Source organism: Esox lucius, chromosome 24, assembly GCF_011004845.1.
Source record: "Esox lucius isolate fEsoLuc1 chromosome 24, fEsoLuc1.pri, whole genome shotgun sequence".
NCBI lineage: Eukaryota > Metazoa > Chordata > Actinopteri > Esociformes > Esocidae > Esox > Esox lucius.
In genome coordinates this window covers 7,678,840-7,702,185 of record NC_047592.1, presented here as the reverse complement: position 1 = coordinate 7,702,185, position 23,346 = coordinate 7,678,840, and the positions used below count along the sequence as shown (strand labels likewise).

Genomic DNA, 23,346 nt, shown 5'->3' with positions numbered 1-23,346 from the left:
GCCAACTTTTTCAGTCTTTTTCTGATAATTGAAAGTTGACTCATGCATTTTGACAGTGACTGTGGCAAGAGAGGGCTGTAGACCCCTTGATGTTACTTCTGGTTGTTAGAGTCTTCTGTGAGTGTCTTTCGGTCAGCTCTTGGCCTGAAATTGTTGTGACAACCTGTCCTATATAGATTGCTAGTCGTCTTTTCATCCTTTATAGATGATTTGGCGGACAGTGGAATTATGTTCTTTGAATTGCTTGGAAATATCTTTCAGACCCCTCAGAGACTCATGGGGATTCATATTATTTCTTCTGAGGGCCTCAGAAAGGTACTTTGATCTTGGTATGATGTGTTACCACACGCCCATGTGGTAAGACCAAACCAGACCAAATGTCTAATATTTATGGAATGCTGGACTTCCCAAGATGGCCTCCAGTGATTTTCTTAGGACTTAAAACTGTTCTGGTGCACCTGATTGTAATTTTATACAATTTATGTGATTAACTTTTTCCACATAAGAAAATTGCATTTATTTTTTAATAGCCAAAATGTTTGTTTTATTACTAATTAAATTGGGTTACCTTTATCAATGAATTAAGTTGGAATTAAGCCCAAATTTCCATGTGTGCTAATTTATAAAAAAAAGAAAAAGGGCATCCTTTTGGCTACTTATTTTTTGTCCAAAGGGGTGTATTTACTTTTCACATGACTATATCCAAATACATCAAAATACACCAACGATGGATTTTGGAATTAGTATTTGAATATGAATGAATAATGTTGGCACAGGCTATGAGGGGAAATTAATCATTGTTGATCATGGTTTTACATAGCTAGTGAAATGTAACAGCGGCTATAGATTTAAGCAAACTGCCGCTCTGTGTTAGTATAACACTGCTATTTTGACTTACGCTCTTATATTCGTAGCTGCCTAGAGCAGCAAGTCACTGGTTTGTATAATTAGAAATAAAACATGAAATAATCTGCCTCTTATTCGCTGTGAATGGGCAAGGCGTGGTAAGCGAAGACTGTGATTGGTTACCATCTCCGTCCATCTTATCTGAGCTTGACAGCTAGAACTCCACAAGGTTTCATCCCGAAACGGAAAGGAACTGAGGATCGCTTGTAAAGATAGGCGCATCCTGTTCTATTGTCACCATTCAAAGGGAGAGGTGCACACTCTGGAATTGTCCATGCGACATGGACATGAACGGAAAAGGTGAGAATTGTTGTTTTACTTCTTGAGTTCTACTTCCATTCATTCATATTATTTCACTGTACTTCGCTAATATTGACATTGATCAGTTATTCTAGAACAAGCAATATTGTAACAATGTGTCGTTACAGCATGCTCGATTTTAAATAGACACCGTTTTTGTTTGAGAAAAGGTCTTGTTGGTCAGTGGTTTAATTTATGACAACTAAATCAATTTAGTAGTTTTTCTTAGTTTTAGCAAAAAAAAATTCACTTCGCAATTATGGTTTTGCTCCCAAAGTTGCGCTTCATGCAAAAGCAAAATTTCACGATTTATGTCATCTTCCTTAACTGTATTAATTGAGCATTTCATTGTAAACGTTTCGAAGTGTCCCCTCGACAATCGTCATGGTTACATGCTCCATGCAGGGATGGAGAGGCCCAACACAAAGGACCATGCACGAGGGGCTGACCGACTTGGGGTCCTGCCTGGCAGCAGCGTGATTAATTGGTAGGATAATGAGCTGAGATGCTACTGGCTGGGCGTAGTCCTCGATGGGCGTAGACCCCCTCCCCCCATCAGCAGAACAGCCTATCCTGGTCCCATTCCCCGGCCCCCTGGGTCGCTGTGTAGGTGTGTTTCAGTTTGACTACATTCTCTGCGGTCACAATGGACACAAGTGGTTTGGAAGCAAATGGCTTTGGCCGAACACTTCATCGTGCAGGTTACCTATTCGAGGCTACTGGCTTTGCAGTAAACCGACTGTACAAGCTTATTCCTCATCAAGCGCTACACCAGATAGGAAAACCTTTAGACAACTTCCTGACAGGAAGGGGTCAGCTGGCTGTGACTAGCGATTGATGAGGCACGTGGGACTACACACTTGCCGTGTCTTCAGTCAATAGGACCGAATGGTGGCGCTGTGGGTTTAAAAACCTCATGTCCAAAACAGGAACTTTTTAAATCTTGACCATATCTTCCCATCAAGGACACGCAACAATGAAGCTTCTAAAGCAATTTTGAATGCGTTTTCTTAATCCAGAGTTACACAAGTTATTTAAAACATAACAGTTGCGCCACAAAATGCACGTACCAGGTTTTAAGGTTAAGAGTGAAGTCATAAGATTACCTTGATTGCGTTGGCCTGTGAGCATGCTAATATAAACCAGCCCTGGTTTACATTGTTATCATTTACTTGTGGACTAACTGCAGTCTCCTTCTCTGCTCTGCTCGTATCCTTTAGTCTGTTTTGTTTACAAGAAATTTGTTGTGGTGGAAAACGTATCCCCGCAGCCCCACTGCCTGCAATTGACTTTGTTCCTCTAATTGTGTACGCCTGAAGCATGGCATTTCCCAATCGTTTCGGTGGAGCCAAACCCCATCATGCACCGCAGCCAGTCCAGCCGTCCCTGTAACAATGGACAATGGAAGGCAGGCTCTCTGTATACATCTCGCTAGCCCCTTTGGTTGCGGTATTGGGCCGGCTCTCTGCTCCACTCCCCAATGTTGCCCTGTTGTCTCAGTAGTGGTAGTGCGCTGTGAGGGGTGTTTTTTGGGAATACATTTTTTTTTTTTCTTCCTTGGCTGATGAGAGGGGGAACAAAGAGCGCGGAGGACACGTGCAGCGCAGCACGTTCCCCTGAGACACTTGTCCTGTTCCCCGTCCGGGAATAACTCTCACAATATAAAGACACTGTGATCTAGATTGTTCTGCCCGAGTGGATCGAAATACCTGGCCCGAACTGTTGGAAAAGTGGCCAGCAGCATTGGCGTTGGGAGAAATCGACTGACTATTTTGACCTGACTGAAAAGCAAACGGACAGGGCCAGTTTTGTGGACTCAACCGTGGGGTTGTCAGACAGGACTGCCTGGTTGTGTCACACTCTAGGGACTCCTTTGCGGTAGGAAGAGCCCAGGTGAGCGGGATTCGGTGTGTAGGCTAATGATTCTGTTCGAGTCAGGCGTTTGTGAATTAACCCACCCGAATGAGCGAGTGGGTGAGATGAGAACCAGAAGGAATCGGCACGTTTTGATGTTTGACTCACACGCCCGCTGTAGAGTATAGCCGAGACGAGGGAAGGCCGTAATCACAAATCGGACATTACGAAATTAGGAGTGGAGAAGGCCTGCTATGGGAAACTAGTTTGGCGTTAACCCGGGAGGAATGATCTGTCAGTCACTGAGAATGTTGGACGGTCTGGCTGGAAACCAGAAATCGAGTTATGTGGTAATGATTCGGAGAGCAGTGACTTGCATTTGGAACCAGGTATTTTCATTCCGAGGTGTCATTGTGACGTTCCAGGTTGTTGTTCCCCGACTGTCACGTGAGCGGGGGAGGGGCGATATCACTCTCACTCAATCATCAGTGTCCTTCCCCCGTAAGTCAAGCCGCTATTGTTGTCTAAGCCCGATACAATGGCCTGTGTCACGGGCCTGTTGTTACCTAGTACTAAATGACCCGTATCTCGGACAGTCGACTCCGTTAACCCGATCCTGTCCGTTGCCCTGGGTCCTTGGGGGTTACGTCATCACCACCTGACATCAAACCCCCAAAGCCGCCCCCCTCCGGGTGTGGGGTAGCGGGATGATGTGAGGTTAACCCTGTGTTGACTAATGCCGACCACCAGTAGACCACTGTTACTAACCCGGCTGCGCCAGGGATCTTATCACCAGCTGTAAATCCACGCCAATGTCGATTACACTGTCTCAGTGGGAGACCTCTGATTTCCTTTGCGCAGGGTCGTGTGGGTTTAGCGTCAAGGGGAGACCGGCCTGATGCATTTCTCCTTCTCTTTCGCCGTCACTCCATTTCTGCGCTTCTGTTCTCTCATCCCGTGAAATATATGTATGTTGGCCTCTCTTCCCATGTGTGCCTCTGTCTCTCTCAGCGTTTTGCCGACACACAATGCTGCCTGAGATTAAGTTGTCCCCGTGCTGGTGATACATGGCAGTCGGAGCGGCAGGCAGCCTCACGTCCTGACCGTCTGATCCAGTAATCCAAAGTCTGCCTGATCGAATCCCAGAGCCTTCAAGACGAAGAAGCTCGATGAAGACGTTCTAGGCGAATCACTTCGGTGTACCACTCTAGTGTGGGCCAAATGAAACCAGAGAAATGTGAATGATGTGTCATTCTGTCTTTTTCATGGGATGAGCTCCTCGTTTTGCTCTGAGTCACTGGATGGTGTGACAATGGTTTTGGTTTTAGCGCCCCTTACGTTTTCCAAACAGTGAAACTGGGTGTGAGGAAAAAACTGTAACTGCATATGCAAGCAGTTTCTAACAGCAGTAAGGCACCTCAGAAGTGTGTCATAGGGCCAGTACGCCATGGCATGGGGCTGGATCCAGGCATTACACAGTGCAAGCAGCAGTAAGGCACCTCAGACGTGTGTCATAGGGCCAGTACGCCATGGCATGGGGCTGGATCCAGGCATTACACAGTGCATGTCGCCTAAGAACAGCCCTTATTAGTGGTATATCTGCAATATACCACACCACACTCCTGCCTAATAGTGTGCTGCCAGCCTACAAATGCGATTGGCAGCTTTGTGTTATCTGAGTTCATCGTGGATGTTTATGAGGTTTTGGTCGGTAGCCATGTTCGATGTAGTTTGGGGTGCTGTCGATTCAAGGCCAGACACTGCTGGGGTCCGCTTACTTGCCTTTTTTTTGTAACCCACTCTATTCACCACTCTCCCCCTCTCTCCCCCTCTCTCCCCCTCTCTCCCCCTCTCCATCTCTGTGTGGTTGTTCAGTGTGCCATGCTGTGCCTTAGGTCAGTATTCCTAGACTCCCTTGGTCTTTCCCTGTGTCTGGGCTGAATACAGTAAGTCTGATCTGCTGTGCCGTAGGGCTGCATACTGGTGTGTGTGTCTGTGTGTCTCTGTGTGTGTGTTTCTGTCTGTGTGTGTCTGTGTGTGTGTGTCTTTTTATGTGTGTCTCTGTGCGTGTGTATGTGTCTCACTGTGTGTCTCTGTGTGTGTGTGTGTGTGTTTCTGTCTGTGTGTCTCTTTATGTGTGTCTCTGTGTGTGTGTGTGTCTCACTGTGTGTCTCTGTGTGTGTGTGTGTTTCTGTCTGTGTTTCTCTTTATGTGTGTCTCTCTGTGTGTGTGTGTGTGTGTGTGTGTCTCTCTGTGTGTCTCTGTGCGTCTCTCTGTGTGTCTCTGTGCGTGTCTCTGTGTGTGTGTGTGTCTCTGTGCGTGTGTCTCTGTGTATGTGTGTGTCTCTGTGTGTGTGGGTGTGTGTGTGCCAGGGCCAGAAGCCATACAGCAGAGATAAAGGTTGGGAGCCCTATGGGAGGAGCTACAGCTTCTCTCATTTTGTAGTCCAGGTGTTTGCCTTGAAGAAAACAACTTCCCTGAAGGTGAGAGACAGGAGGATGGAGACAGAGTGTGTGTGTGTATCTGTGTGTGCGTACATGTGTGTGTGTGTGTGTGTGAATTAGTTACCCATCCTCATTGTTCTGCTGAATAGCAAGAAAAGCACTGACACACTTATAAGAAGTGACTATTCAGGCCTTGAGTAAAAGTAGCACACTATATCCTACCTCTGTCACCATTACTCCTCTCCAATGTTCCCATCACTTCTTCTCTGTTACTCCTCCCTACTCCTCCTCCCTACTCCTCCTCCCTACATCTGTCAGTTAGGCTTCTACAGTACAGTCCTTAAAAATCTTCATGTGATTTATCCTCCGAATCGTTACTATAAAATATATTTCACATGTAAATATAGCCTGTGGTGACAGGAGAAATCTAGCTGAACCCTTTGGCATGATGTATGTCAGGGTAAATACATGTTCAGAAGTCAATGGCCCTCATTTATCAAAAGTGCGTACACCAAATTTCCAGCGTACACCTGGCGTACACCCAAAACCACGGTGACTTTGAGATTTATCAATATGGACGTTGGCGTACGGCACTCTCAAATCCTAGGCCAGCTCAGGAGGTGGTGTACGCACGTTTTGAGTTAGTGCGGAAATGCGCAGAAAAATAAAATCCTAACGCACTGACAGATATGATATATTATGACCCACTGTAAAAAAAAACAACAACATAATAATTACAAACTTCAGTGTTTATTTTTGTGCAACATGGACTTCAATGTTTAATTTGTGTGACTTTACCAAAGCATTTGATTTATATGTATTCCTTCAGATGCGAGCCTGTGCGCTTTACATGACGTTTCTGGGTTAGGCCCGGCAGTTGCGCACGGACTGGGTTCAGTAATAAAAGGCTTTTAATGACCAAAATATAATTCAGACTGACAAAATAATAAAAATGACATTTTTCTTCTTTTAAATAATAATAATAATAATAATAGAAATAATAATAATAACGACATTCTTCTTCTAAATAACAATAAACGTCATTAATAATAAATATCATAAAATAATAAGACGAATATTACAAATTGTCATGCAATTATTAATGTGAATGAATGGTACTCCACATCACATCATCTTTTATTCCGCTTTTTAAACTGCCAAATAAAACAATTTTAATTCTTTCTACCTCCCTGGTGATCATCTCAATCGTCAGAGAAGTGTCTCTTTTTTGCCGTCTTCCGTGTGTCCGTGGCGTAAAATGAGGGCGTGGGGGAAGCGGAGACTTGAATATATAGGGGCGTGTTATTCTAATGACGATCGTTTTCAGCCGCAGCATTTATCAAGGGCAGGTATTGCGTACACCTGGATTTTAAAGGTACGCACAGCTTCATAAATCAGGCGGTGAGAGGAGTGTAAGCAAAATCTTACGCCAGCATATACGCCCGTTTCTACGCAAGAATGATAAATGAGGGCCAATGTGAGGTCAAATTGCTATTTGCATCTCAAGCCTGCAGCTCTGTACCTGTTTGTGCTTATGTTACACCAGAGTGAAACTACGCACGATTGCTCTGACTCGAGGCTGTATACGAGGACGCCAGTCACTTCCTGTCCTGACAAGACTGGCTTGGGATCTGAACTGCCCCAACCGACACAAGGCTCTTAAGACACATGTTTGTTTTGGTTTTATTTCATCTGACGGACATCTCTACAACAGTCTTCAGCGTATACCTTTTCCAGTAATAGTTTTTGTAATACAGATGTAAGATGTCTCCTAACCGTTTGTGTTCAAATGTAGTGTTGTTGGTTGGACTTTTCTCTGAGATAATTGTTACAGATGCCATATCTTAATTTGATCAACTCTATTTCCAGTTTTTAATTGTAGCCCACAAGGGATGTCCTGTAGATGGAGGATTATTTTCGTCTTGTTGCAAGCTGACTCAGTATCTGTACAGTACGTGACTGGAAGTTTCTCTCAGACAGGGTTACTGGAAGTTTCTCTCGTGTTCCCTGGCAGTGTGCGGGTTATGGGTAGCCCTCTGGATGCTGGTTCTGCCGCTCTCTCTTCAGCCTTTTCTCCACACACACAAATCTGACGCAATAGAACCCAACATAATAGAAAAACAGCCTGTTGTAATTTACTTGTGTCTGACTCCTTTATTGGCGTGTCCGTTTGGAAGTGGTTCTCTCTTGACTCGTGGGTCTGTTTTAGCAGGAGAAGCTTTGCTAATCAGATGACCAGATTGAACCCATTGTTTTTGGACAAAGGGAGGGGGGGATTTCACGGGGCACTGCATGAGATGGTTTAAAGGGGGGTTGTTCTTCCATTAAGATGTTCTACATCCAGACATGGCCTCAGGTCAGGTAGAAAAACATTACAGAGGGAGTGGAAAAGATTTACTGCCTCTCCTCTGCACGTGGTGTGTGTGTGTGTGTGTGTGTGAGTGAGTGACAGCCGACCCCAGGTATTTGAGATAACCCCCCCCCCACCCCCCCGGGTGCAGTGAGTCATTGTCTGAGAGGGTTAGTGGTTAATATGGCTCCAGACTCCTTCACTGCTTTGTGTATAGACTCCTAACAATAGTGTGTGTGTGTTGTAAAGCACATAACTGTTCCTTGCGTGCCTCGTCTCTTGTCCGGAGTGACTTCCAGTTAGCGCATTCATTTTAAGATAACTAGATTGGACAACCACACAACCCAGTAATATTTAAAGACACACTGCTCATTTTAACTAGGTTGGACAACCACCCAAACCCCAGTAATATTTAAATACACCCTGCTCCATTACCCAACACGCTAATATCAAGTGCAACCTACTCAGTTACTGAGTAGGTTGCACCAGACATAGGAAGAAATAAGTGCGTGTGAGGCTGTGGAATATGCACAGCTCCATAGGTGTGTAAACAGGGGGCCTGTGAGAGCCTGGGCCTGGGAGAGCCTGGGCCTGTGAGAGCCTGGCTTTACACGGGGAAGTCCTGTCAATCCTTCTGTAAGGTACTTTGTCTTCCTGCCTTTTGCATGGCATCCTAAATATTTACACCCACACACCACCTGGCTGAAAACACACATTTCATTTGCAGTTAGATCTGTACAGACTTGCACAGAATTAGCGATGGTAGTGGCCACCTCTTCCACATAAACACACCTGCATACACACACACACACACACACAACCCAGAATCATTCCACCAGAAACCCTGAAATGCTTCTGGTGCTTTCTTCTTGCCTGTAGTCAGCCCGTCCTTAGACAGGGAACTCAGCCATCACATTCCTTCAATCCACTTTCTTGGATGACCTGCAAAAGCACACAACCACATCATCCGCCACATTCTCTCAGCCCTCATCCCTCTCTTGTCAGTCCTCCGCCATGGAACGACTTGGCCTGCTGATGTGATGCTAATGCTGGGGTTTAGCAAGCATGCATGTATTTTGTGGAGGTTGCAGCCTTATCTAGAGATATTTCTGCCTATTTGATGAGCTCTGGTCAGCAGTCCCCCTCTGGGCTTTTTAATAAAGGACCCTGTTATCTGTTATCCGGGCAATAACAACGTTTCTGGTCTGAGAGGGGGTCCATCATTCTCATTTCCTACTGGAGGAAATTAAAATGGGACTGAGCGGGTTGTGGGTGCATGTGTTTGTTTTATTCATTCAGATCCCCATTAGTGGATGTCATGGCAACAGCCATGCATCATCAGGGTGGGGACACATCACAGAAATGCCGGATTTTATGTTTTACGATTGGTGTGTTTGAGTCCAGGCAGGACTCGGGTGCCCTTGATTAATGGAAGATTTACTGTTGCAAATGCTGTCAGGCTTCGGTTGAGGAAAATAAAGTTATAAAGAAAGTTATACTAACTAGTTTGAGATAAAGTAGGAGAGAGGGACGGGGCAGAGGGGGAGAGATGGGAGGGAGAGCTGGGATATATAAAAGTACTGGCAGCTGTTGAGTACAGTCGGGTGTTGATGCCGCATTTCCACTGGTGCTTCACCACGGTACCAGGGCTACACCAGTGATTAACGCTAATGTTGGCTCTAGACCTTCCTGTTTCCACTATACATTTGGTACCAAGGACTTAAGGAGGGGCTCAGGTGGGGAGGGAGGGGTAAACTCAGAGGCGGCGCTGCCATTAGGAAAAGTAGGCAGCCGCCTAGGGCCCCAGAATGCCTGGGGCCCTGGTGAAAATTATTAAATAGTATAGTGCAGTATGTTATTTTTCATATTTCTGTTTCTCCCAAATATGTAAACAAATGATATCCTGCCTTCCATTACATTATTCATGTGTGAGACGAACCCAAACCCCCCTGTCTTACTCAAATGTTTGTGCCATATTGTTTCTCAGCCCAGCAGCATGAAATACGTTAGGTAGCTTAATCAGTTAGCCTACAGTAAGACAGACAGATAGGAAACTTGGGACATTCTGAAATGATTATATGTTAGCGGTGCAGCATAAAGACGAAAGAAGGAGGAAAACAAAACTTTTATTGCCACCCTTCCCAAAGGTGACCACTTTATTTTCTTCTGCCAACAATGTTAGCATTAGTAGTATTAGTTTAGCGGCTGTGGCTAGTACTATTAATGAGAATAGCTTAGCAGCTGCAGCTATTCCTGAAGGCGATTTGACATTGACAGGCCATGAAGAAAGCACTATGGACCATCATCATGAACAGACACCAACAGAGACATTAAAGAGTGAGCGAGAGAAATTAAAAACCAGAGACAAGACATTGAAGAGGGAAAGAGAGGGAGAAAAACAGAAGCAGGACATTAAAAAGGGAGAGAGAAAATGAATAGAACCAGAACCAGAACATTAAAGGGGGGAGAGAGAAAGAGATTGAAATAAGCACAACCAGAACATGGACATTAAAGAGGGAGAAAGAACATTTACAGAATCAGGACATTAAAAGAGAGAGAGAAAACAACAGAACAAGGACATTAAAGGAGAGAGAGAAAGAAATAAGCACAATCAGAACAAGGACATTAAAGAGGGAGAAAAATCTACAAGAGAGCAAGGTATATGAATGCATTGATCATAATTTTGAAATATTACACTTAAACAACATGACTAGGTGCTTCACTGTAGTTATACAACATGACTAGGTGCTTCACTGTAGTTAAACAACATGACTACGTGCTTCACTGTAATTAAACAACATGACTAGGTGCTTCACTGTAGTTAAACAACAAGACTAGGTGCTTCACTGTAATTAAACAACATGACTAGGTGCTTCACTGTAATTAAACAACATGACTAGGTGCTTCACTGTCGTTGAACAACATGACTAGGTGCTTCACTGTAGTTATACAACATGACTAGGTGCTTCACTGTAGTTAAACAACAAGACTAGGTGCTTCACTGTAATTAAACAACATGACTAGGTGCTTCACTGTAATTAAACAACATGACTAGGTGCTTCACTGTCGTTGAACAACATGACTAGGTGCTTCACTGTAGTTATACAACATGACTAGGTGCTTCACTGTAATTAAACAACATGACTAGGTGCTTCACTGTCGTTGAACAACATGACTAGGTGCTTCACTGTAGTTATACAACATGACTAGGTGCTTCACTGTAATTAAACAACATGACTAGATGCTTCACTGTAGTTAAACAACATGACTAGGTGCTTCACTGTAGTTAAACAACATGACTAGGTGCTTCACTGTAGTTAAACAACATGACTAGGTGCTTCACTGTAGTTAAACAACATGACTAGGTGCTTCACTGTAGTTAAACAACATGACTAGGTGCTTCACTGTAGTTATACAACATGACTAGGTGCTTCACTGTAGTTATACAACATGACTAGGTGCTTCACTGTAATTAAACAACATGACTAGGTGCTTCACTGTAGTTAAACAACATGACTAGGTGCTTCACTGTAGTTAAACAACATGACTAGGTGCTTCACTGTAGTTTAACAACATGACTTAGTGTTGTCGTTGCTGATATGGCAGCATTTATCCTTAATTAAAGAATTATTCAACTTGTTCATTTACTCTCTTCAGAAAGGGGCAGCAAGGGCTTAGAAAGTAAAGAAATACATAATTTAGAGGCCTCAACCAATCTCTGCCTTTGGCCCCCAAATCACTAGAACTGCCTCTGGGTAAACTATCAATGCAATTTGGTTTTCCGGTTACGAAAAATAAAAGGCGATATTTCTATGATAGTAAAATAAAATAAACAATAACGCCATGAAATAGCTTTGGCAGTGTAAAGTTCATATTCAGTCTCTCTAGCAATTACTCAACAATTCCAAGTAGTAAGTTAGATACTAGTAAGCCTACTACTGGCTACTAAGCTGTCAAAACGGCCAGTGGCAAAAGCAATTCATTTCATAGACGCTCTTTGTGGTGGAGGTAAACTTAATAAAAAAGGTTAGGAAGTTTAACACAATGCTTAATGGTGTCTAGCACAATATTCAAAATTTGGCATGATGTCGAGATGCTATACCGACACTGGACTAATGATTGTATAGCACTCTGGTGTAGCGGTTAAAGACACAGCCCCTCACATCAGAGACCTAGGTTCAAATCCAACATTTATTGCTTTTTAATTGCAAGCTGGCTGAACTAGGCTGGTCTGGTTCCTTTTATCAGGGATCTGTTTGTTAGATCAGAATGAAAACCATTACGAGAAGCCTAAAGCAAACGATACACATGGCTATTCGAATAGCACAACATGCAGCGTTTTCATAGCACGTAACACGTCAACCCGCAAGCCCCGCCCTATGTCCTAAAGTCCGGTGGCTTGGCACCGACTGGCCGACTGGCACTGGCCCGTGTCGATGGAAACAGAAAGAATTCAGGGACGCCGGGGATGTCGGTCATCCTGTTTGTACGATGAATACAACATGAGCCTGAAAACGACATGGAGTTGTTGTGAAGGAGAAGGATCCATAGTTGAGGATCCATTTCTGCATTGGAACAATGAATTCAACTGTCTTTCTCTTCCTGTCCGTCCCCCTCTGCCAAGAAATACAAGCAGCCAGGTGTGTGTGTGGGTGAGTGGGTGGGTGTGGGTGCGAGGGTGTTAAGTGAGACACAGCTATTACGTGCCGCAGGCTTGCCAGCCCCCTCTGATCCCTGTCACACCTCCCCCTCCGTCTTCTTCGGTTTATTTACTCATAACGGCTGCAGATCTGTCTCATCTCTGACCTATAGAGAGAAAGCATCTCTTTCAGTTAAGATATAACTTGTTCCCCGTCCACTGGTTGGCCACTTTAGGCTGGCGGTTGGTTTGCCCAGGTCTGCTGCTGACCGCCTCTGTCGCTTCACATTTTTCGAAACGCTGCTCTGATTTCGTCGATCTGATAATGCAGCCCGCATCTCCAGCCCCCATCTCTGTTTCGTACTTCTCAGCAGATGAGATTAAACGGCCTGCGGCTCTTTGGGGGAACATTTGAAAATAAACTCATGACCTAAGGAGACAGGCGGACCATTCAAAGGAGTGTTCTTTGATGGGCAACAATGTGCAAGATAGCCGGTTAGCAGGCTAAGCAGTAGATGGGCAAACGTTTAGATGAGGGTAAGAAAAGAGTAACTGCATGGATCACAAAATGGCACTAATGTTGGTTTGTACGAAGTCTCATTAAGTGCTAATTTAATCTTGCGCCCAGGCTATTTGCGCTCAGGGCACCTTAATTCAGGGGTGGCCTTTATGGAGAGACTATATAATTTCGTGGGAGTGCAAAGTATTTCTCATCTCTTTGAAATAAGTGACGCAAAATACTGCGAGAAGAGGCTTTGACACCGAGGGCAACAAATACAACAGTAATGAAAACAGCAGCCCTTTGTAAACAAGTACCCATAATACACAACGCCAGATGGATGGTGTGGCCCGAGGAACGCCCCCTGTCCGTACCAGCCCCGTCCAGGAACCCGATGGGGAATGACACCCACGCAAGACTCCTGGAGACGGGAGCTCAAGGCGGAGATCGTGAGGACCGGAATGGTTTGGAAGGAGCATGACAAGTCTGCCCAGAACAGAGTGCCTGGACAGAGATGACTCCCAACTGGCCATGAGCTGACCGAGGTAAAAAAAAAAAAAAATGGCTGCCGCAGGTCTCTGTCTGAGCAACAGTAAAATGCACTGCCGGTCACACATTGCTCCACCGCAGGATTCAAAGAGGTTATGAAAGCGTTTTAATTTCCCAAATGGCGTTCTTTCCAGGCACATCAAAGCACGCGGAGCAATGAATAACGAAAGGACTGGACTAAGGCTCTGTCATGGAAGCGCCTGAACAAATAACCCGGCAACTGTTGCGTAAAGAGGAAGTGACGTCACTTCCTGTAGCTGTGCTAGGCAGGTGGACATTGGGTGTGAGTCCCTCATTAAGCCACGCCCTTCCGTGAGTGAGTCCGTAATCCTATTCCAGATGGGAGAATGCTGGTGGGCATCGCTGGTTTACTGAAAACTGCTGAGTTGTGTGATCAGATTCAACTTTGAACATTCACATGCCAAAGCAAACTACTCAACAGCATTCTTAATTGGCGGTGCCTCCCTGACAGAGAAATAACAACAACAACAACAAAGTGATGGTAAAAAGGTGCCACATGCGTACATCCAACAGGGTCTTAGGGGCAAAGCCGGAAACGAGGACGGAGTCAAAATAACACTGAACAGAGATGAAAATGACAAATGTGAACATAAGATAGAATGTCTGACCCACGACTCATTTCTGACCATGCGCGCGCACGCGTGCGGACACACTGATGTTGTTTTGTGCTTTACCAGATCAGGACATGTTGAGTGCAATAACAGCCTATTGGCTTCACTCAAGGATCAGCCAGAGGAAATTGTACTGTAATCTGCCTTCTGGCTCCCCTGACCAATGTCTCTGCCAGTGACCAGTTACGGCATACACACGCAAACACACACACATTGTCTGATGTGGGGGTCTGTCTGACGTTTGTATGTAAACATATAGCCAATAAGCATGTTTGGGTTGTGTGTGTTGTAACTGCAGTGGAACGGTCTCGGGTGAGTTTGATGTGTGTTTGGTTGGGATCCTGGACCTAATACTTGACCTGGGCTTCCTACTCTCTCTGTGTGTTTTACTTTCGTCTGGACTTTTGTTTCTGACGTTAACCTCAAACAAAATAGGTTGAGTAGCTGTAATGTAGTTCTGTTTTTCTTTCTTTTCTTCTGTCTTGCCTAGTTCCAATATGTTTGCCATTTGTGGGTTTCTTGGGCTGTGTTAGTGTCAAGAAGACTCTACGTAAGGGCGTGTGTGTCTGTGTGTCGGCGTGTGTGTGTATCTGTGTCGCACTGGTGTGTCAGTCTCCTCGGCCTTGATCGTTATTTACACAAGCCTCAACACTAATGACTGACCCAAAGTCAATTTCACGCAGTTTCCATTCCATTCTTTTTTCAAACCCACTTTATATGGCGGCAGAATGTATCAGCTATTTTTGGAGGGAATTGTGGTATTTTCTCTGATAATAAGCGTCACACCCTTTCTGTTTTAAAAAATTACGTGAGGAAGGAAGGAAAATATGTTGGCCATAATATTGCCATAATATTTCCATCTTACCTGTGTGTGTGTGTGTGTGTGTGTGTGTGTGTGTGTTATTTTTATCTGCGTTCCCTGACCATCTGTCTCAGAGTTCATGGGGGGGGGGGCTTAAGTGAGGTGTGGCTGCGGTTTGGGTTGACCATTTTTCCGGTCTCTTGGACAAGGGTGTGACCTGTTATGCTAGCAAGGATCTCTGAGCTGGAACTTTCAGAAGGAACGCCTCTTCTGTTCTCCCGGGTTTGGAATCTTGGAGTACATAACAGTCACATGTGGATTCCCATTCTGACAGGAGGTGAGGGGGTCCTGGACCAGACCAGAAACAAGGCTTCCCTGACACACACACACACCTCCATGCACGCACCCTCACTCCCGCACACACTCCCAAACACACAGACACGTCCCTTCAGACCTGAGTGCACACACAGGCATAAAACATATACACACAGTTTATTTCTGGACAGTTGCTCTGCAGTATATCCGCCATCAATCTTTGGGGTGGACATTGGCGTCACCATCCCATCCATCCAGATGCACCGGTCACAATCCTAGTCTAAACAGTGTCGTCCCCCCGTCCCCCCCCGGGTTGTTTCTCCGAGCAGACGACACCTCCCCATTCACCTCCCAGCTAGGGGAGGATAATATGAAAAGTAATTTAATTAAAGTCATGATATAGTATATCATTTGATAGAGTATATGCCATTTGGCGCACACGCTAAACGTACATGCGTAGGTTGGACCTCCACTGTAAGTGACCCAGTGGGAATCCGATCCTGGCGTTCGAACCACCAAGCGCACTGCTTCAATCATGCAACCTTTTTGATGTTCTCCCGCCAGTCTTCTCTACATTCCACGAGGACGTCCCACGTTTCAGCGCTACGCCATTCCATCAGTCACCCAAAATCTTGGACTCGGGGGGGTGGGGGGGGGGGGGTGCCGGTACAGAAAAACATACGCTACGGTGATTTACATCGCCCTGACGGTGGGGGTATCAGCGGAATGTCGACACACCTAATCCATCTGTGGCTTCGTGCGGTGACCGGTTTAGGGTTAGAACGGGAGCACAGGGAATGTTGTGACGATGTGGGTTGACAATGTAATGGAGACGGATCATCGGAGTGTTTCTGTATTGGACTTTAGGAATCACATTACCTGAACGTTCAACTCTGCTACGTGTTTCTTCGCAAGAAACCCCCTGTGTTTGCTGGCTTCCTTTGAAGTTGAAATGGAGCGCAACTCGATGTTTAGATAACTTCCCTGGTAAGAGAAATGTCCCCAAGATTGGATTTGAATTCAAAAGTGTTTGTTTTCACGAGAGACAAAGAGAGAAAGAGAGAGACACACAAACACACACACACACACCCAGAGACAGAGAGAGACACACATAGAGAGACAGAGAGACTTTGATCTAGCAACTTTGACGCCAGCACATGCCTTAGTGGCTCCGTGTGGTTGATCACAACTGTGTCCAGCTTCAGTGTAGCCAAGTAGCTCACTGAGTACCATGCAGTTCTCCTCTGCCAAACACTCAGACAGAACCCTGGTTCTAGTTGCTTACCCTCTAGGGAACCCTTCGTGTTCTGTTTCCTCCATCTGCCACACCCAACAGGCTTCCATCCATGTCAAATCTGCCAGCGCAAAGACAAGAGTGTGTGTGTGTGTGTGTGTGTGTGTGTGTGTGTGTAGCAAGATGGGTGAGGCCAATTTGCACACATTGCATTGTGGTCGGTTAGAAATCCTTTGCCAGTAAACTCTCTCCATGGCCAGTGTTTTTTGAGAACAATGACTCAAAAATTATGGTAGACATGGATGGACCCTAAAACCGCAGTACACTGCACAGAACTGCAGTACACTGCACAAAACCGCAGTACGCTGCACAAAACTGCATAACGCTGCACAAAACTGCAGTATGCTGCACAAAAGCGCATAACGCTGCGCAAAACTGCAGTACACTGCACAAAAGCGCATAACGCTACGCAAAACTGCAGTACACTGCACAAAAGCGCATAACACTGCACAAAACTGCTTAACACTACACAGAGTCACATTATTCAGGGTCACACCGGTTCACTAACCACACTGCCAGGGGCATATGGCTGTGTTGAGTATTCATGTATTCAGCTGTGTTGAGTATTCATGACTCTGGTAAACACGTATTCAGTTGTGTTCAGTGTTCCTGACTCCAGCGGAGTATCTCTGTATGCATGACTTTCCCCAGTAATGTAGGAGTCTTATGAGATCATGCTCATTCCAATAAAACACACACCACAGTGAGGTATTACATTATGTCATTGTCATCTTATCCTACCCAGAGGCTGCCAGCTGCTTTGATCCAGTGCAGAGTCTACATGGAAAGTATGTGTGTGTGTTTGTATGTCGCTCCTGGACTGTGTCTTCAATTGCTCAACATTGAACTGACCCCTGCTGAATCCCCAAAAAACAAACCGTTAAAAACGTTGTGGTGCGTTGAATTCCCCCAACCTTCGCCGCTGGGAAAGCTTCCATCATACTCAACGCGATGTGCCCCAGCCTTCCCTAAACACAGTCAACATAACGAAACGCTAGGTGTGTGTGCATCTGTTACATTTCACTGGTTTAAAGCCCCTAAACACACTATGCCTGCTGTGAATCTCTAGTAATCATTGTCTTCCCAGTGGACAGCCCCAAACATCTCAGTCTTCTATGTTGAGAGACTGAGAGACCATCCGTAAGTTCAGAATAGCTGAATTCACAAGATTTGGGGGAAACGTTTTCATGACAGTTGTCTTGTAATCATCTCACAAGATACAGATTGGATTTTTGGAAACACATGACGTTCTCCTGACTTTTTATTGTATTACTGCTTAATTGTATTTACTGTAATGTTGGTTTTATTACAAGCAAATAAACAGTTACTGCCCAGATACATACAGAAAGATGGCCTCTGACTTACCTTGCTCTGGTGGTGTTATTGTACACGTCTGTTTTACACACTCCCGCAGTGTCGTCACGGCACCCTCATGGATGCGAAGCATCATGGAACAGGGCTGTTTCAACATTCCAAGACGTCATCTAGCTGCACACAGGGCTTCACGTGGTGGGTCGTGTTTATTGTGAACCGTCATGGTGCTAGCTGAGCTATATCCATGATGAAAGCAAACAAAATGGTTTCCTCTCAAGGGTAGGGCTGCACGATATAGCGTTTCAGCATCGACATTGCGATGTACGTATCTGCAATAGTCACATCGCAGAACGTGCGATTTAGTAAGGTAAACATATATCAGTCTACAATGGATATTTTATCAAATGGAAAACCAGCATTATATCTGTCTGATATAATGTAATTTACTCTGATTTATGGGTTATTGGATACGCAGTTTATGATTATTATTGTTGACATGCAACGGAGGTTGTTGCTGTGCTTGGTTGACATGCAGGCTCTGCTTGCGCGTGACGAAATGATGAGCAAGGAACAGGCAAAAAAGACCGAAATTGAGAATTTGGTTGCAAAAAGAAATGCATTGTCAATTATGGAAATATTTCGGCTGCAGACAGGATGATGTTGACCAAAAACAGGTACTTGGTCGAGAGTGCCTTGCAATTGTTGCCAAAACATGAGGCAACATGATCAATTTGTTTGATAATTTAAGGCAGCACCACAAATCTTCGTATGACGAGTGCAAAGCATCTCAATGTCGTCCAAAGCCAAAATATATTTAGCATGCATTTGCCAGTATTACGTCATACAAAAAAGGTTCCAAATGGCAGAGAGAAATCACAGATTCAATAACATTTCACGTCGCTAAAGACATGATACCAATTAACACGGTTACCAAAAAGGGTTTTAAAAACATGATCCGGTCGCTTGACAAGCAGTATGTGATGCCATCATTTTTCTCAAGTTGCCATCCCAGAGCTCTACGAGAAATACAAGGCACAAGTTAAAACAGAGCTGTCACAAGTGGAATATTAAACAGCAACAACAGACTTGTGGTCCAGCCGGACAACGTAGCCCTACATAGGTCTGACCGTACACTTTATTAATGAGGTCTTCCACCTGAAAAGTCACTGTTTGCAAACTGCATTTTCCCAGAGGATCATACAAGTGAGAACTTCGCAACAGGGATGAGAGAAGCTTTAGCTGATTGGGGCCTAGATGAGAGTTGTCTGGTCTGTATAACAACAGATAATGCCGCGAACATGGTGAATGCTGCACCTGAACAAGTGGACCAGATTGCAGTGCTTTGGCCACAGACTGCATCTTGCAGTTGGTAAGTTATGCCCAATTGCCCATTCTATTTTACTACTGTTGCTATTGCTATTCTATTACTGTTACATATTATTACCTAGCAACCTGTTCTGAAATATAACAATTTTCATAAGTTTCATACATTTTTATTGTAGAGGATGGGTCTGGGGAAGAATGAAGGATTCAGACTGTCAGGTTGATAGCCAAAGCTCTTTCTGAAGACAATATATATCGCAGAAAAACAAAATATCGCAATGTCAGTTCTTTCCAATACCGTGCATTCCCAACTCAAGTGTGTTCTCATTGGTAATGAGTGGGATTGTTTTGATTCAGACAGCTGTACCAAACCAACAGGCTGTAGGCCGGTGGTGTCCACGTTCAACACACATTGTCCGAATGTCACTCCAAAACTTCAGCGAACTAGCACAGTACCCCCTCCCAAAAGGCAGGGGGTCAGAATGTGGGGGTGCGTTTGTGAGGGGCTCGTAAAGAGACCTATCATCAGGGAGCCAGGAGGAAATTTAAAACATGCTCTTTAATTAACCCACAGGCTGACCTTCTGTCCGCACTGACGCGTACACACACAGTCAGTCTGTTAACACTGTTGATAGTAGGCCACATGTGACTGCCCAAAACACATAGAGTCGGAGCCATATGACTATGACTTCAGTACTAGAACAGTCAGATTATGCCCTTACTTACAGATCTTAGTGACTCTGTATGTTCCAGGGTTCTCTGTGACTCTAGGTGACCTCCAGGTTCTTTGGTGACTCTAGGTGTCCTCCAGGTTCTTTGGTGACTCTTGGTGTTTTCCAGGTTCCTCTGTGACTCTGTCTTCTCCAGGGTTCTCGGTGACTCTAGGTGTTCTCCAGGTTCCTCTGTGACTCTACGTGTTCTCTAGGGTTCTCGGTGACTCTAGGTGTTCTCCAGGTTCCTCTGTGACTCTACGTGTTCTCCAGGTTCCTCTGTGACTCGACGTGTTTTCTAGGGTTCTCGTGACTCTAGGTGTTCTCCAGGTTCCTCTGTGACTCTAGGTGTTCTTCAGGCTCCTCGGTGACCACATCAGTAATACATTACAGGGCCATGGAATGTATGCTTTCATACACTCAAGGGTCAAGTCGTTGACAGGATAGACGTGTGTGTGTGTGTGCGTTGTGGGGAGCAACCACATTCGTCTGGTCTGGTCTTTAGTGTATTCAGTGAGGACATAGTTTCCCTGGAGTGTCTCTACATTTATGTTCTCTCAGTCTTTCTTCCTCTCTCTCTCCACTGCTTTTTTTCTGTATACTTCCCGCAGCAGTGGAACAGTGCTTTATGAATGACCAGGATGTCTAACACCCCTTGACCGGGACGTCTCTCGCTTCAGCCAAACACAACATGACAGAGAAGCAGTGCTACAGTAGCTTAGACTTTATAGAGCTGCTAACCGGGGTTCACTGTCCTTTGTCGGTTTACAGGGGTTAAAGGTGAGGGTTCGGGCGGTATTATACACAGCTGCGTTTGGATGTTTGGCAACGCGATGTCACACACCTTTGTCGGGCGGAGGAGAACAGGCAGCTGCCTTTTAAAGATGAGACCAAGAAACTGATATGGATGGTACTTAGATTGTAACGATTTCACGGCCAATCTTGTCCAGAGCGAGAGTTAGGGCCTCGTACGAAAGCTATCATTTTCTGCCTCCTGTTGATATAACTATTTATGAGTCTCATTAAATGAATTGCTTAATTTCCCAATAAAGGGACATTAATTCCAATCATGTCAAGAATCCATTTTATGTGTCTCCCTCCCTCCCTCTCAGCCTTCTCTCTGGGGTCTGATGAAGGATCTGACCGTACTCCATGGAGGGGGATAAGTAATGGAACAGCCTGAACCCTGTGCTTCCGTCTGGTGATAAATGGCGCCCCCACAGAGTTGTGGCCTAGCGATGGAACTACAACACACCCGTTCGGAGTGCAGTGTGTGTTGTGTGTCTGTGTGCATGAAACAGGGTCCCTCACTGTATGTGCAGGGGGCCGTTCTCGACTCAATTTGGGCTGAAAATGGTGAGCCCTCTTTTTGACCCCCAGACTGATTGTTTTAGCGTCATTAACTGGGTCCTTTGGGATGTAACAGGGGGCTCTGGGACTTTAAATGGTCTATGCTCTCAGCCTCTACCCAGGCCGTGAGGAAATGTTACGGATTTCCATGTGAGCATACAGACCTGGCATCCCACACGACCCCCACCTCGGATTGTGGCCCCCCCCGTGTTACGTTGTTGAACCGACACCTACATGGAGACGGAGCATGAACTCCACACCCTGGTCAGGGCGAAGAGGAGATGGCACCCCCTTCCATGCTCCTTCTGTCTTCCCGTGACAGCTTGTCTATTGCTCTTTGGCTCATGCCTTATTAATGAGCTTTAAAACGGGGCCCCTTAATTGACCGGCTACACACACACACACACGCATGATTTACGTCCTTGGAAAACGCCCTCCAACTGACTGGAGCTGACTCCCCGTTGAGACCACAGGGGGCCAGGCCTCCATCCCAGCCAGATGGAGGGGGATAATGGCTGGGGTGGGGGGGTGAGTGCGGTTGATAATTTAACCACCGGACCGTAGTGTCAGTAGGCCAGCCTGTCCACTGCATCCGGTTGCTAAGAATAGGACTGACTTGGAGTGAGAGACGCAAGAGGGAATCCAAAGGGCTGTACGGATGTGTACGAATATTTTTGGTTGATATTCCACGTTCAGAGGGAGAAATAGTGAGAGAAAGGCCGAAGAATATGGTACAAATTTGACAGAGAAAAAGAAAGGTACACATTAAGTGATTGAGGGAAGGCAAGAAACAACAGACAAAAAGAGATACGCTGAACGAAAGTGACAGAGAAAAAGAGACGGAGAGAGGAAGATAAACATAGAAAGTGACCGAGGACCAAAAAAACAAACCAAGAAAGTAAACAGAAATAGAGGCTGCATTCTCACTGTATCGCTAAGGGTTTAGTGAAAACAGTTGAGCTACTTTGCAGATATGAAACAGGAAGTTAGAAGGTTTGTATAAGAAAAAGAAAGAAAAGTAAATCATGCTTCTGGTCTTCATGATAATGATGTTCAAAAATAACATCAGCGATCCAGAATGGCAATCCCTGCAATCCTGTAACATCAACGGTCCTTGTCCCGGCAGCTACTGTAAGCAGGATGTATTGTCCTCAGCATCAATGGCCTCTTGTTAGACCTCTGTGTCTTTTAACTCACATGGCATTTGTTTCAGTTCATACATCACATGGAATAAAGAACCTATAAACATCGCTAAAGGAAAGTTTAGTGTAGTTGATTTCCCAACTTAACCATACACCAGCTAAAACAACTCAAACTGTTGCTATGGACTAAAGTCAGTATTAAAAATATTTTTTGTATTGTAAATTATGATTTTGTTATTAAAATTTTAAGATTAACCTGTGAATAAAATGTTTGACCTCCAGGGCTGGTGAAGTACCAGTTGATAGATGGGGCCTTAGGCAGGAACTAGCAAAAGTACTAGCTAAGTGGTTTGTGAACAGAAAGAGAAACTGTGTGTGGGTGTGAGAGAGAGAGGGAGATATTTGAAGGTGGGTCATGTTTTAAATGGCATTCCCTTTGAAGTCTGCTGTCAAATTACATAATATTGGTGAAGGAAAAACAAAAGAACTTAGGAGACCTAAACCAGCCTTTTCAAATTGACACTGTAAAGGTGTGGTTTATTGTTGGCCAATCAGCATGTCCGTACACAGTTGTCGCGGTGACTTCATGCACATTCTATTGTCACTAAGTAAAATGCATTAACAGGAAAACCGGCAGGATGCCTGACATCAGCAGCCTGGTGGCCTAACCGGTGGCCTAACCGGTGGCCTAACCGGTGGCCTAACCGGTGGTCTAACGTGGCCTAACCGGTGGTCTAACGTGGCCTAACGTGGCCTAACCGGTGGTCTAACGTGGCCTAACCGGTGGTCTAACGTGGCCTAACCGGTGGTCTAACGTGGCCTAACGTGGCCTAACCAGTGGTCTAACGTGGCCTAACCGGTGGTCTAACGTGGCCTAACCGGTGGTCTAACGTGGCCTAACCGGTGGCCTAACGTGGCCTAAC

General features: G+C 45.2%; 1 protein-coding gene across 1 annotated transcript in view; it reads left to right on the top strand.

Moving 5' to 3' along the window:
• The first annotated feature begins 1,104 nt into the window (after positions 1–1,104).
• afap1 (actin filament associated protein 1) overlaps positions 1,105–23,346 on the top strand; it is a 71,940-nt gene continuing 49,698 nt past the window's right edge. The window contains exon 1 of the mRNA XM_010888021.5: positions 1,105–1,206. Within this exon, the coding sequence (XP_010886323.1) occupies positions 1,188–1,206 (19 nt within the window). The 5' untranslated portion in view covers positions 1,105–1,187. The remainder of the gene's footprint in view (positions 1,207–23,346) is intronic.